General features: G+C 42.0%; 1 protein-coding gene across 2 annotated transcripts in view; it reads right to left on the bottom strand.

Annotated features, from left to right (window-relative positions):
* ROR1 (receptor tyrosine kinase like orphan receptor 1) overlaps window positions 1-16,730 on the bottom strand; it is a 409,006-nt gene that overhangs the window by 168,859 nt on the left and 223,417 nt on the right. For both annotated transcript variants that reach the window (XM_079903186.1, XM_079903188.1), the window contains exon 2: window positions 2,118-2,189. In XM_079903186.1, the coding sequence (XP_079759312.1) occupies window positions 2,118-2,189 (72 nt within the window). The remainder of the gene's footprint in view (window positions 1-2,117; window positions 2,190-16,730) is intronic.

Below are 16,730 nucleotides of genomic sequence, written 5' to 3'. Positions count from 1 at the left end.
ATACTAATTACCTTCTAGAGAAAGAAGACACCAAGAACCCCTGGAAAGCCATCCATGCTCTCTGGAAGGCCATGCTAAACAATCAAAGGAGTTTCGGGACTGCCTTAGTTCCACCCTTTGGCCAGTAGGTTCCACCCTTTGGCCAGTAGGTTCTACTACTTGACACTACTTTCTTGAAGGGCAACAGCTGCTAATTGCAGTGCTGGTCTGCTAGAAATTCAAAGTCTGGCAGGCTAGGTAGTTGACTGGTGGCTCTGCTGCCTTTTCAGCACATACTGATGTCCTTCTAGAGCCGTAACTGGAACTTGATCAGTAACAGGTAGTGTGCAATGATGTATTTTTTTCTGTTGGTGCTATAAGGAGCTTGCCAAGTAAGTTCACATACTTGAAAGCCCCTGGCACACTGCATGGCACAGAATAAGCACTGCTTTAACATTTAGTATGCTTTATTTCTTCTTTTCCGTTAAAAAAAAAAATCCACGAATATCTGTTGAGAAACTACTGCCTCCGCAGCATTGTGCTTGGTGCTGGAGATGCAGAGGCATAACGTGCAGTCCCTGTTTTAATCCTTAATTAGAAAAAGAATGTCCAGATCAAATTTGATAACAAATGATCCTAAATGTCCTTTGATTTAAGGTGAAAAGACATCTCACCTCATCCCGCCACCCTAAAATGCCTGAAGAGCATAACCAACAAAGTAGATCTTCCCATTCCTGTTTTATAAAGTAACATTCTCATTCCTCTGAGAGGAAATCTAACTCCCAGTGAATACACGAGCAGACAAAAGACAGCGGATCATAAAAGGCAATTTTTGACAATGATTTTTGAGCTCCTTTTATCACTATAATCCCAGAACCTAAAATCATGCCTGAACTAAAGTAGAAACTCAGTAAGATTGTTGAAGGTATCTGTATATATATATATATGGATGTGGCCCATCCATCTATATGACTACAGTGTGACTCACCTGTCATTCCATACATATTTATTGAGGATTTCCTATGAATGAGAGTCTCTACTAGATTTTTTAATAGAGAAAGGAAAAAAAAAAAAAAAAGAACAAAATAGATATCCTACCTACAAGGAACTTCCAGGTTTAAGGGTGAGATAGACAAGTATGTAAATCACCATGATATAACATAGAAAATGCTAAGAGAAGAACAGAGAAAAAGACTATGGGGGTTCCAAATACAGAAAGGCCACTTCCTGCTGAGGGATTAGATAAGACTGTGGCTAATATAGACTATATGCTCAGACTTAAAGGAGAAGTAATTTGTTGCCCTGTAGAGGGGAGAGAATGGAGACTGGCAAGGAAGGAAGGGCAGTTCAGATGGAAAGAACAGCTAAGAGAAAAGTAGAGAAGCAAAAAAGCACAGGACATATAAGATGAAATAGAAATCGGGCTGGAAATGCATAAAAGGGCATAAAGGGGACTAAAGAGAAATAAGCCTGAAGGGTAGGATGAGCCAATTTCAGGGATTCTGAATGTGTCCTGATTTATCTTCCAGGACATAGGATCTCTACAGAGTAGCCAGTGCTTAGCATACGGCAGGACTTAATTAATGCTACAACAGACTCATAGCAGGAACCTGTCCTCCACGTGCACACAGGAAGCTGCCATCTGTACACACAGGCAATTACAAACATTCCAAATACTCTGCCCTGAACCCTGCAAGCACATCAAATACTCACTGTAAAAGGTCACCCAGCAAACAGCTCTGATCAGTCCTGGCTCAGGCAGAATCAAATCCTCTAAATAAGATCCACTAGATGCAGTGTCAGGAAGGTCAGAAACTACCCTTTTCCACATCTTGAAGCATTTTTAGCATGTGGAACATTTTAGGGGAAGAAGGGAAAGGAAAGAGAGAGAGAGAGACAGAGAGAGAGAGAGAGAGAGAGAGAGGAAAAAACAACAACAACAAACCTTTCCAGAAATAATAGAATTCCAAGTAATTAAATGTTAAATGATCACAGTAAGCAGGGAATTTATTTTGGCCCCCGCCTCCTTCTAGTGATCTAAAAAGCAGTTGATTTCAAAGACAGCCATGCCAGGAGTAAACCTGGCATTTCATGCCTCCCCTCTTCCACCTCCACCCCTACGTGTCCCCACTGTGTACCTCTGTCGAGCTCACTTGAAATGTTCCACGATGAGGTAGGCACTAAGTCAGCAGTGACTGACAACTCTGTTTCTGAAAAGACAAAGAAGGGAGGGGAAAAAGACGAGGGCAATATTAAATATAGTAACATATGGGCTGTTAGAAGCATCACAGGAGATTTCCAAAGGCCCTGCCTTCCAAGAGAAACCACGCGGTCCCACAGCTTAGTAAACTTGAATGTCTGCTCTACTTGCCTGGCAGGGGTGCCTGCACCATAGAGGCCATCCAGACAAACACACTGGAGGCCAGATTCCAAGCTGTTTTTCTTTAAAGCACAGGCTTGAAAATTAAAATACAAATATTTCATTGACGAAAAACCAAACCTACAGAAATGACCAAATACCATCCAACACAAACTCTTCCTTTTCTTGTTAGAAGACAAGTCTTAGATTAATATAGTCAATAGTCTTCCCATGAAACATGAGAACAGCATCGTTCCTGCTGCTGGCTTCATTTGTGTTTGTGAACTGATAGCATTTCTATTAATAGAGAAATCGATTTCTCTATATTGAAACTTTAAGTCAAGACAAATGAAAGCTAAGTATTTGAATATGGAGAGTCATTCGTGGTAACCTAAATTCAAAGATAATTTTCAAAACCACTATAAATTAAAGCAAATGTGCAAATCAATAGTCTAAGGGACATGATACACTATTAAAATTTTAAAACTCTTCAGTGATATACTGTAATATACAAATGATGTCTTTGTTTTTGAAAATTTAACCCATGACACCATCCTACTAGCACATTCTAATAGGACTGCACTAACCAATTGTTAGGTTACACACACACACACACGCGCACACACACACTCACTGCATTACAGAACTTTAGTGCTAGGCAGGATCTCAGAGAGCCCAGAGCCTGGGTCGTTAGATCCGTGGCACCCATGCCATCACTTCCCCTTCCTTCAGACATCATTAGTCAATTATGGCCCTTTTTGCTTATTAAACCTGGGGTCTGCCTTACAGCCTTTTCAACACAGTACTCTAGGTAGTCACTGAAAATGGATCTGTGTCAGAATGCAAGATAAACTTTAGTAAGTGGAAGAACTGGATTCACATCCAGGTCCGCTTGACTCCACCAGGCACATACCTCCTGGCAGCCCATGCTGCCCAGTCCTCAAGTCTGTGAAACCTGACTTGTTTTTCACCTTACCTCTCTCTGGCTTCACCTTTTCACCTAGATAAGCACACTCTCTACATTTCCTTATTTACTGATGGGGACCGTCTGCCACGTGGCCATAGAAGCCACAACCCGTCAGCAGTGAGCTTTGCCGAGGACAGGATGTTTACCCACTGAGACCCTGCAGAGGCCACTTCTAGCTTGTCTACTGGGTCTCCAATCAACCTGCCACGTACAGCAGAGACAAAAGGTTGTTTGGTCTGTGCAGGCCTCCTTGGCTTGTCGCTTCCCCTGTTCAGGTGGGAAAAGAAAGCAGGTGGGAAAGAAAGTACACAAGCCACACGTACCCTTCCCACCCCAAACAGCCCCAGTCACCTGCTCCATCCTGAGCCGACAACAGCATAGACTCTTTTAAGGGGAACTGAAGTCAGATGGGCAGTATAGCAGGGACCTTACAGCACAGAGAATTCCAAACTATGAAGCCAAAAAGGAAAATCTGCCCAGGTAAGAAAAATGCTTAGCGCAAAACCACAGTGGAAGACAGTGCTTCTGTCATCAACCACTTGTCCTCGGAACGGGTATTTCATGCAGGTGATTTCACCAGGAAGTGCTAATTGTCTACGTTTTGGAGCCTTCCATGTGTGATTCCAACTGCAGCTCCACGCTGACCCCCATCCTGCTGCCACCCACTTTGGCTCTTTGAATAAAGGCCCCTTGTCGGCAGTATTTTGGATTGCTGTGGTTCCTCTTATAAAAAGGCTCATCAAGCACTCCAATACTCAGAACTTCGGGGAGCTTGGGAATAGAAGCATGGCAGCCACGGCAGCAATTCAGGCAAGGAAGCAAAGAGTGGGGAAGTGGTGGGATTAAGACAGATTTTGACAGCATTTACATTCAATATTTTCATAGCTTCATCTTACTGCTGCTCACAGCTAAATTGCCAGAAACATAGGTTTCACTTTACAGTGTTAATTTTATAGAAAGTTAGCTACATGTCACTTGGTTTTTCTAGTCTGAATTTGAATTGCTGATTGAATATAATTTGAGACTGATGACAAATGAATGGATTCTTGGCACTGCTAACAGTTGAAATTGTTCCCCATGTGTCCCTGGACACTAATTACCACTGGGTTCTTAGGCTACAGCAAAGATAATTTCAATTCACAAGCTCATTAAGTGATTGTGATGCTTCTGAGGAATTTTGTTCTCAGACTCCAGATCTATTCCTCGAGATAACCACATGTTCAACTTTTCAGATAAAATGATAATAAAAACAGATAAAATAGATAAAATATCTTAAAATATGAATAATCTCCCTGAAAAATATTGTCTTCTGAGGCCACTTTTTTTTGAAAGAAAGGCTGATTATTTAATGTGAAAAGTTTAATGTTAGTAGTTAAATGTAGCCCCTCACAAAAATGATGTTTAATAAGGTTCCCCCCTCACCTCCCGAAAAGCAGGCTGAATTTTAAGCAAGAAAAATTGAGCACATCTCAATTTGAGAGCCCTCGATTCCAGGGTCAGCAGCAGCGTTAGAGAGATGCGACCGCTAGTCTTGACCCTGCAGGATCTCCACTAATGGATTCAGCTCCTCTCTTATTTTCTTCACCGTGGCAAAAGGATGAGATATTTAATACCAGACTAGCAGCCTCTCTGTGTGTAAAATTTATTGTGGTAATGGCAAATTTGTATGTGCCAACTGGGAGACAGTAGAATATTTAATGGAAATACACACCTACATTAAGATACTAATTTCTGCCACTTACTAATTTTGTGATCAGGACCAAGTTACTTAACATCCTTTGACCACTATTTTCTCATCTGTAAAATGGGGACAATAAAAGCCATCTCACAGGAATGTGGTAAGGACTAAATCACATTATGGACCAAAAGGGTCCCGCACCAAAAGGGTGCCCAGCATAGAGTGGATACTCAAGATCTTTCATGCCTCCCCTTCTGTCTAGCAAGGCAAACGGGCATATGCCGTGTGGACATACTCCAGTTAGCAGCTATGTCACTGTCTAGGTTTGAAATGACGCATTTGCTGTGCTTTTAGAAAGACCCTGTTTTGCATGCCTTACTAATCCAAGCCAATCTTTTCATTTTGTGAGGTTTTCCTGAATCGGTCACCAGTTCTCTTAGAACATCAGTGTTTTTATGTGGTTTTATCCAATTTAAGCAAATCCAGCATGTTTGAGAAAACTCCAGCTCTTATCTTTCCTGACCTCCGCAGGAGGGCAAGACATTCTTCTCCCAAGTTGATCAATAGGAGCTATTATCTTTGCAGTTTCACTGATGAGTGACTTTTTGGCACTGATTCTGCAAACATAAGGTTTTGGTATTTAAGCCTGAACAGTGGGAGTGTCACTTGGAGGGAGGGGAAAAAATAATAAGCCTTGAATCCTCCTCATTGATAAAAGCCTGTGCTCTCCACGAGGATCACTGGTTTGTCTCAGCAGTTGGCAGGGAACAACCCCATGTTCACAGGATGCAGAGGCTCTTCCAAGAAGCCCCTGGCCATGCCACATCCCGTATTCTCATCCAGTAACAAGCTGAGGTTACACAGGCACAAACCAGCATTCTCACGAGACTGGTGGCCAGCCCAGTGGTCACAAAGGCCAAGGGTGAGGGACAAGTGGCTGCCCCAATGCCCTTCATGACCAGTGACACTGAGTCCTGCAGTGTTATATCTGAGTGGGCCGTAGAGGCCCAGGACTTATTTAGCAAACTATGTTGTTTGTTAGTGGGGTTTTTTTGCTGCTTGTGAGTCAAACTTTAATAACCACTGTGGGGCGTTTTCCCCACAGAGTTAACAAATTTATAACTTTTTAAAAAGGGGTGCATGTCTTAATGTGGCAATCGTATGTGGATCCTTCTCTCCTTAGATATAAAGTAGAAGTGTCATGTGGTGTTATATGCAGTATTTTAATTTCTTACAAGTTCAAGTAGCTCATGACTCAAACCTAAGGACTTCTGGAGGTGTCCTTATAGGGGACCTTGGAGGATCTGGGGGTACAGAGGACAAGGGGCCCAGGCTATAGCTCCTCCTTCAACAGGAACAACTCTACATTTCTCTGTGTTACATATTCAGGTGTCGTGGGAAAATGCGCCGACGCTTTAAACAAAAAAATTTTAAGCCTCTTATCTGGTACAGTCTCCTCATCTGACAGATGAAGAAAGTGAGGCCCACAGCAGTCAAGTGACTTGGCCAAAATCACAGTCCTAAGACAGAGCCAGGCCTTAGAGATGGCTTAGAAGTAAATGCATGCTTCAATAAAATAAATTTAAAAGAAAAGAAATAAATGCATGCTGCCTTCTCATTGCCCTTAATCTTCCTTTGTCTGTGCCCGTAAGAGATGATATGTCTCCTTAGAAGCCGAGTTCAGAGAGACGCACAGGGAATATCTAAACAGCTGGCGTGAGTCACACAAAAGGGGCACACTTTCTTCTGTGGTAAAAGAAGGTCTCTGCTCGTGATCATCTGGGGAAAGAGGGTGGGAAGGAGGCGAGGGTGCAATGGCTTCAAGTTCTCTGGTAGGCAGCGTTACTTTAGACACAAGGATCTCAGACTTGGTTCCTTCCTCTCCCCAGCGCCTCGGTGGAGGAGAAGCCCATAGCCAGGTACGACACCTTCACCAAAAGCACCTGTTTGGGAAAGTCAGAGCCTGCTCTCCTTAGAAGGGCAGGCAGGCCACATTCCCCAACAGCGCCAGGGGTTAGTCAGCCTGGGCATTGCTCTGGCCCTGGGTTCACAATCACCCCACATCTAGGGTCCTGAATGAGGGGGCCCCTCCACTCTGGGACTCAGTTTATTTACTGAGGAGAGGGAAGTGAGAGCCTCCCTTACCCGCTGTGGGAAAATCAGGAGTGGAGAATTACTATGCTCAGTGTCTACAACGACCTAATCCGCAGTGACCTCAGATTTGGATGTCTGATGTAATCTTCAAAATAAGTTTTCAGTACAATCACCAAGAAAGAAGACAGCACAGTCCTGCAACCTTAAACTGTTCAAATACCCAATCACACCACCTACACCGCACTATGAAATGATATCTTTTTATAAAACCTATAATGACTTCGTAAGTAGCACCATTACTGTTCATGTGACAAAGCCACTAATTTGTTGAAGAGAAATTTAAAATATACCAAAATTTGTGGTATTATTCATATTTTTATAGAGAGAGAATTGCAAAAAAAACAAAAACGAAAAACAAAATCTGTCCAGGTTTTCCCAATGTCTGAGAGGATAACACTCAGAGATCTTCTCAACAATTCCATAAGGTAGGTACCATTATTAACTCCATTCTAAGATTGGACAGCCTGAGGCAGAGATATTAAGGCACTTGCCTACTCAGCTTGTTGGGGGGGGATGGGAATTATGGTCAAACCCAGGAGGTCTGACAGCAGAGCCAGTGTCTCCAATTGTGCCAAAATGGGAGTGGGAGAGAGGCAATGCCAAAAGATGTACCCACTGCTCTCCAGCTTAAGCCCCCTTCAGCCCCAGAGGACCCCAGTGAACCCTAAGTTCAGCAAAACATCGCTCGAGAACCAGTACCAGAGGCCACACTCCTCTCCCATCAATGCTTGGTTCCCTAATTCTAAAACCCCCAAAAGATGGTGAGAGACACAAAGGGAGGAGAGGAAATACTTCTTGAAACACACTTAAATGTCTTTTTTCCTTTGGAAATATTATTTCCTTCTTTAAATCTGTTGAATTAATATTACGGATCATACACAGTTCTTGTATTTAAAGGAATTATGTTACACAAAGCACCTAATGACACATATCTTCTTTAAAATGAATAGAAATATTCTTGAAAACTATCTTACTTAAAAGCCACCATAGTTGGGCTCCTTACCATGGAACTCTGGAGATTCACTCACTCATTTACCCATTCATTCATTCAATACACGTGTATATTAGCACTTTCTATGCATAAAAACTGGGATGAAGAAGCTTGACCTGATCGCTAACATTTTTTGAGAACTTACAGTCTAGTGGGAGAGGAGTGCAGGAACACAATTATAAACAGTGTCCCAGGGCAACTACAGAAATGGACAGAAATGGTCTCCCCTTCCCACAAGTCATTCCTCCCATCTCGCCCCCATCAGGCTACAAACACCAAGAGTATTGAATAAAATACCACAAGAAAAGAATATAATGCAGAGCTGAGACTGAAAGAAAAGGACATTCTCAGGTGTCAGAAAGGAAGAGAACAGTAAGTAGAAGCTGATGCGGAAGATACCTGTAAATACAGGTCCTCCAGGCTGGGGGCTGAAATAGCAACGCTCACTGGAAAACCAACATGTGGCCAGAGGGAGATCTGGGTTCTCGCCTAAAGCCTTTATGAGAGCCTGGGAGAGCTCCCCCATCTGTGGGAAGGGGCTGGAAATACTTCCCCCAAAGTCCGGAGAAGCTGCTAGAACCCTTGAGTCCACCCAGGACATGGGTAGGGTGGGGGGAAACGTCCCCACAAAAAATCAAAAGGGTATGTAAAGACCAGAGACGTCGCATGTGCCCTTCCCCCAGTTTCTCTCCAATTAAGCTTATGTAATTACGGTATTCAAACCTGGAATTCAACATTGTTATAATGTATGTGTACAGTTCTCTGTCATTTCATTACAGGTGTAGATTCGTATAACCATCACTGCAATCTAGATGAAGAACTATGTCATCACCACAAAGATATCCCTCATACCACCCCTTTAGGGTCACACCCATCCCTCTCCTCCAAACCGTTCCTAACCCCTGGCAACCACTAATCTGCTCTCCATCTCTATAATTTTGTTGTTTCAAGAATGTGATATAAATGAACTCATACAATGCCCTTGAGATCCACCCAATTTGTTGTGTGTATCAATGGCGTGTTCTTTTTTACTGCTGAGTAGTATTGCATAGTATAGAGGTACTATCACACTGAAACCATTCACCTCAGACATTTGGTTGTTTCCATTTTCTGTGTATTAAAAATAAAACTGTTTTAAATGCACTCATAGCCTTTTTTTTTTTTTTTTTTTTTTTTTTTTTTTTTTTTTGCGGTACACAGGCCTCTCACTGTTGTGGCCTCTCCCGTTGCAGAGCACAGGCTCCAGACGTGCAGGTCCAGCTGCCATGGCTCACGGGCCTAACTGCTGCGCGGCATGTGGGATCTTCCCAGAGCGAGGCACAAACTCGTGTCCCCTGCAACGGCAGGTGGACTCTCAACCACTGCGCCACCAGGGAAGCCCAACTCATAGCCTTTTGTGCTAAATAAATTCTTTATTTCAGTAAGAGGGAAGCTGGATCTAGAAGGAAGGGGCAATAACGCAAGGAAGCAACAATAATCAAACAAGTTAGAAAATATGTTAAATAAGCCTTGACTCTAAACATAAATCTGTGCTAAGAGGTACAACAGAAGTAAACAGAAGGTTCCAAGGCAGCACCGAGGAAGAGTACAACATCCAGTTTGGAGAGGGGAAACCTAAAGGATCAGAGAGTGGGAAAGACTGCTCCAATCTGAGAGGAGGCCTGTGTATTAGAAATACTATGGTACACTAACGGAAGTGCACATAAATCAATAATGGTCATACTCAACTATACAGGAGCAGCTTTTTCCAAGAGGGAAACTAACAGTAATTTCAAAATCCAGGGACTTCTAGTTTTTTTGGTTTCTTCCCCCCCTTAAAGAGAAAAGGAAACACCTCAGCTAATTACTGGGGAGGAATGATCTTCTTAGGGTCAGTGCAAAGTCCTAAGAGAAATTTCCAGATGACTCTAACCTTGATCTTCCCCAAGGAGAAGTTCAAATGAATGGACCCAGAGTTAGCTCCCTCATTCATCCATGGACGCTTAGTGCAACAAAACAACTAGTTTATTTCTGTCTTCAGAATAAGTGGGCAAAGACAGAGTAAAGAAAGGAGAAAGCCTGCTGAAAAATGCTTAGCCCAGAAATTGGTCTTATCTCCCTACACGGGTTTTATTTCATTTCCTTTCGGGTGTTGCAGACACTTCAGATTTCCAATGACATCAACAAACTTCCCTCTTTTCTTCTGGTTTCCACTTGACTGATCTTTCTTATATGATTTTCCCCTCAAAAGTGCCTCCTGGCAATTCTTCCTTCTTACTCATCCTGCTGCATCGTTTGTCTTTGTGTTCTGGGGTTTGCCATTTAGTTTCCCCCTTTGTATGGCCCACGCACACTTTCATATTCTATAATCCATTTTGCAATAAAGGTCTATTACCCTGTAATTGCCCCTGGTCAATTCAAAGTCACCTGCCTCTCAAAAGAAACATGAGATCCAAAAAAGATGCTTTCCTCGCTGCAGTTCAATGACAGCTGAGAGTTTATTCTTGAGTCTTGCAAAACAAATGAAGCCTTGGTTAAGTCCTATATACAGTGGGAAGGAAGTTAAGGTGTGCTGGGTGCTTCCTAAAGCCATAGTGTATTAGTATACAGTTTGGAAAACTAGATGGCCAAAAAGGATTTCTTTAAAAACTCCTTACTTTCACCTGGATTTTAATGTGATCATATTCACTTGTTTGTTCATTAATTCATCCATCCATCCATCCATCCATTCATTCAACAAATATTTATGAAGTACTTACTCTGTTCCAGACTAGTTAAGTGCTAGCTAGGTGCTGGGATATACTAGTGAACAAAAGACCATTCCTTACTTCATGGAACTCACTGTGTGGTAGGGACACAGAGAAGTAAATAAAGAATTAAAGTACACTATGATAAATGCTGTGATGGGGTGGAGGCTAGGGAGGTGGGGAAGTAAAGGGACTCAGCACGGTCTTGGAAGATCCTGTCCTGGGCCAAAGATTTTGGTGATGAAATTCATGTGGTTTATGGAGAGCCACATGCTTAGATAGACACGAGGAGCCCACATAATCTAATTTTTTTCTTTGAATAGAACAGAATTTATTTATGCAAAAAGTGAACAAAGACTGAGACCTCTACAGTGGGTATGTCTTCGCTCGCCGTAATCACATAACTGCCCTTACTTGCAGAGCTTGGCTACTAAAATGAGTCTTCTACTAGAAACGGGGAATGTCTCTCCCAGCTTGAGTGATTTAGCTCCAGCCCTGTATACTTCCTAAATTGATTCTTCGACCAGGACTGGATCTTTTGTGCCTTTGTCTCCTTAGCAACGTATATATCTGCTGGGAATGGAGGGTTAGTGTAACCTGTCTAAGAGTTTCTAAGTTCCTTTTACCTTTCTAATTTACACTTGGCTCTGGAATGAGAGAAAATAACTGTCCATTCAACACGATACTACGCATGAGCTGAATGACTTCTGCTCTAGCCAGATCAGTGAAAAAATGGAATATATCAAACAAAATATTTGATGCACAAATTTCATCTCCTTGAAATAGCGTAATACTGACATCAATAAAATTTTTCTCGTGTTCGAACCTCAAATAGGATACCTCTGTTTCCTACTTCAAGCTATGTTTAAATCACAGCAAAACAACTGCAGTTCAATAGTAAAATATAATAAATCTGCTAACTCAGTGATATTCTGTTTTCTACTGAAAAGACAGAAAGACTAGAATTACTCTAATTTTCTACTTTTACAGTTTGCACTCAATGCTATGGTCCACATATTCTTTGGCCATCAGTGAGTAAGGGTTCTTCCTTTCACTCTGCTTGTATAGTAAACTTCTTGAGGGAAAGGATCATGTCTTATGCTTCCTTTGTGTCCTACCTGGTTCCTACACGATCCTGGAACACGCCAGATGAGAAACAGCATAGCAGAGGGATGAAAGGGTCAAACTGAATTTAGAACCAGACATGTTCAAATCCTGGGTCTGTCACATACTAGCTTATGACCTCGGACAAAGTACTTCATACCTCTAAACCTCAGTTCCTCATTCGTAAAATGGGAACAATAGTAATGAGCTTGCAGGACTGCAATGAGGATTACTAGAAAAATATTTGAAGATGAGTACAGTGCCCAGCAAAGTAGCAGCTATAACTAATTGGTAAAGACTTTTTTACTTACTATAGATACAACTTCAGGGGTATTTAATGCAGTGATTCCCAAACCCAGCTGGGGAGTATGTTAGACAAATACAGATCCTTGGAGCCCCTATCTCTAAACTACCAAATCTCCCGAGGTGGGTCTTATATAACTAGCCTAGTACTGGTTCTCTACAACCCACTAGTTTAGGGAAACTCATATAATGATATGCCTGCCAAAAAGCCCAAACAACACAAAAAGGTTTAAATGAACTGAGAAGTTTAATGTAATTTAAGAATCTAGGGGAGAGGGAGTTGGCAGACTAAAACTTAACTCTTGTTTTTGTCATAAAATCCCAAAGCAGCCAGCAATCTCAATATTGAGACAGCCCAGTGAATACTAACCAAGGGCAAAATTGATACCACTTGAATATCTTTCAAAGCGAAGTATTTATGTTTAACTAGAAGGTCCTCTTAATTGGTTGACCAACAATTTAGTCAATTAGACTCTTAGGAGGAAAATTATCATCCTGTAAAGAGCAGGGCAGTTTTGTCTCCACCAGTATCTCCATTACATAGGATCTCAGTGGCTGGGAATTTTACGTTTGTGGAGCTCTCCACCCAATGGGCAAATTGGGCACACTCTAAAAATATGTAGTCCTCCTACTTTAGGCAGGACTCCCTACAAGGAGGAAGAAACAAAACCCTTTTCAGCTTTGAGTCTCAGCCACTTAAAGCATTTACAAAGAGGAGGCCACTTTGGATGCAGTTGAAAAAGCTATTAAGATTCCAAGCACCTCACAGTAATACAAGTACCTTGTATTTAGGTAGCACTTTTCCTTTCAAGAAAGCCTGTACACAGAACAGACATTAGCTCATGACTCCACATGTGAAGGATCAAGGCCTGAGATAATCATACCCTGGTTGGAATTGAAGAAACCCAGATTCAGCCAGAGGACTTGCCTAAAGTCCCCTGGCATGTCATGAAGTGGCAGGAGAACATAAGCACCGTCTTCCCTCACCCAAACCTGGCTCCACACAGGCTCTCTGTTACACCGCTGGTGAAATCTCTTTTCCAGTATTAAGGTTTGTTTTTTTTCTAAGCCCCTCTAGCACACTGTTAATTCAATCATTTCAAAGTTCCAAAGACTGTGGAGCAAACATTTTTTTAAACTATTTTCAGAAAAAAATCTATTGAAAGTATAATTTGTATTTTCTGCCTGTCCCTGGAAACCAAGTGTTTAAGTTAATGAGATTGAGGGATGCCTGGGTTAGTGGAAATTATCTTAATCAGAGAGGTAAATTTAGGAGGATTACTATTATCCTGCAAGATAGTAAGATGGTTTTGCTCCAGCCATGTTAGCCTACGCGTGTAGGATCCAGATGGCTGGCAATTTTCAAATACTTAATTTGCCTCAAATTGCTCCAGTTTAAAATGCTTTGCCCGTCTGGACTGGGTTTCCTGCACCATGTCATTATTGATAGCCTGGGAGATCAATAATTAAAATTAAATAGAGGGAAACATTAAGCAGAGCATAAGCTGGGGCCAGAATCCCTTCCCAGAGCCTCTTAGTTTAATCTCTCCCTCTTCTGAGATCCCATAGTGTTTTATCAATTCCTCTCTTACAACACTTTACAATTGTAAGGTGACCTACAATTGCTTCAGTGTCCTTGACTAAAATCGCACACTTCTCAAGGCTGGAGATGAGGTCTGACTTATTTATCTCTACATTACGCACAGCAGCAGCTGTTGAATTGTACACGTAGTAGGCACTCAACAAATGTTTTCTGAATGTACAGGTGATATAATAGCTGCACACTCTCCATGTTTTACCACATTTATTTGTATAAGGTAGTGGGGTAGATTGCAAAATGCCACAGTTCATTCCTCCCCGTACCCACAACTTTTTGCAGCTTTTCCCATGAAGAGATACAGTCTACTTCCCCAACTTGAATCTGGTCTGGCCTTTGTGACTTGCTTTGGCTAACAGAATGTGCTGAGACCAGCTTGGCCTGGTCCAGACCAAAGAACCACACAGCCAACACACTGACTCACGAGTTAAATAAATGTTTATTGTTTCTGGTCACCATATTTTGGGGTGGTGTGTTATGTGCATTATTTGTGGGTAACAGATACCCATTTACAGATGAGAACACTAAGGCTCAATGAGGTTAGGAACTAGCCTAATGCCATAGAATGAAAAAGCCAGGATTTGAATCCAGTCTTTCCGTTTCCAAAGCCCACAGTCTTTCCACTAAATAAACTGACCAAATCTGAAATATTCTTGGGCATTCAGAAATAAGTTTGAGAAACTAAAAGCAAGAGACAAATGGGGGAGGAGCTTCCTTTCCTTGCTGTGAAGCAGGATGGAGAACCCCCCACCAGAGTGAGCTACCTCTGTCAGACAGGGTCCCGTGTGCGTGTGCGCAGCTCATCTGATCAGATTAAAGAGATGCAAAAGTACAGGATCCTTTTACACAATGATCTGGAAGGAATGATATTCATGCATCCATAAACACAGACTCAACTTATAGCGATTGCTACTCAAACTTGGTGATTTGGTCATTCCCTCTTGCAATATACTTTTTCTTCATCCTCTTAACAGAAAGAAAATAATTTTGCACGTAGTTAATTTTGTGACTATTCTCTTCCACCATCAATCTGCCATGTCTGTTTCGGTTTTCAAATCTGATGGAAACTGTTTGAGTTGGTTCCCAGGTGTCAACATCTGCATCTGAAATGTAGTTCTACCTGCAGCCTTTAAACAGCCTGGGTATTTGTGGCTGCAGGCATGGGAACTTTTCACAACAATGCAAGAGCATGCTTTGGATTTGCCAAAGAGCCTCTCTTAGGTGAAAAGGGAGGGTTCTTCCTTCTCCCAGAGCCGACAAGCAGCAGCATTTCAGGAGGCCTTTCTAATCACCAGCAATGAACAGGAACGACCAGTGCTACTGTGCACATGATAGATGGGGTGGCCTGTTCGCTCATGTGTGTCACCTACCACGATGGGCTCCTTGATCTCCGGCTGATAAGAGAATGTTCTTAACAGCTGCTTTGCTCAGAAAAGGTGTATACTTCCCCTGTATGGAATGTGGGCATCCATTTTCAGTCAGGGATGACCAAGGTATTTGGGAGAATTTGTTGCAGCTGGTGGAGCAGCTTGAGAGAAGGAAGTAAGCTGACAGGTCCTGTTTCACTGCCTCCCCCTTGAGGTCACAGTTGAGGTTCCATGGCTGTGCCGTCAGCCAACAGAAGGCCTCCCACTTCTGTAGGCCTTCCCCATAAGCCCTTCCTGCTGCCCTTGTTTTTCCTCACCTGCTGCCTCAAGGTCCCCATCAAGCAAGTGTAGCCTCAGCACACAGGATTATTTTATTTAGCAATCTTGAGTAAAAAAGGTTTTTCGAAGTTGGACACAAAATCTAAAAGCCATAAAAAGACGATACATTTGATTGCATTAAAAATTCTACAAGGAAAAAAAGCAGAAACTGGGAAGAAAAAATTATTGCAACTCAAAAGGCAAAGGCTAACTGCCATAATATAGTAAGCAAAACCTCCTACAAATAAGCAAGGAAGAAAAGCAAGAATGCAATAGATAAGTGGGCAAAGGGAATAAATAGACAATTTTTTTTTTTTTTTTTTTTTTTTTTTTTTGCGGTACGCGGGCCTCTCACTGTTGTGGCCCCTCCCGCTGCGGAGCACAGGCTCCGGACGCGCAGGCTCAGCGGCCATGGCTCACGGGCCCAGCCGCTCCGCGGCATGTGGGATCTTCCCGGACCGGGGCACGAAGCCGTGTCCCCTGCATCGGCAGACGGACTCGCAACCACTGCGCCACCAGGGAAGCCCTAGACAACTTATAAATAAGGAAACGTGGTTCTTAAACACATGAAACCATACTAAGCTCACTGATAATATTAAAAATGCAAATTAAAATGTCAATGTGATGTCATTTCCCTCCAATCAGATTAGGAATTTAAAAAGAGCTTGATATCTCTCTATATTAAGAAGGATATGAAGAAACAGGGACCCTTATATTGATAGGTATGAACGTAAACTGGTACAACTTGGCAACATCTATGAAAAGTTTAAATACAAATACCCTGTCAATAGCAATTCCACTTTTAGGAATTTATCTTACAGATGTCCTCAAACATGTATGAAATGCTACTTACACAAGATTCTCAATGTAGTATTGTTTATAACAGAAAAAGATTGGAAACAACCTACTTGTCCAGCTACAGGGTTACTGGCAAAATAAATTATGGCCTATCCAAAATTTGCAATGGAACACAATGCACCTGTTGAAAAGAATAAAGAAGCTCTGTATGTACTGATTTGGAAAGAAATCACCAAAATATATCCTTAAGTTATATTTAAAAAGGAAGGTACTGATTGTGTATATAGAAAAATATCTTTTGTATAAAAAGAAAAAAATGCTTGTGCTTTTATATTTGTGGATATATGCGATATATATAAAAGTTACAATGTTAAAAGACAAGGTCAGGG

The sequence above is a fragment of the Stenella coeruleoalba genome (genome assembly GCF_951394435.1).
Source record: "Stenella coeruleoalba genome assembly, chromosome: 1".
NCBI lineage: Eukaryota > Metazoa > Chordata > Mammalia > Artiodactyla > Delphinidae > Stenella > Stenella coeruleoalba.
The sequence above is the reverse complement of the archived record's forward strand: the minus strand, read 5'-3'. Positions and strand labels throughout refer to the sequence as shown.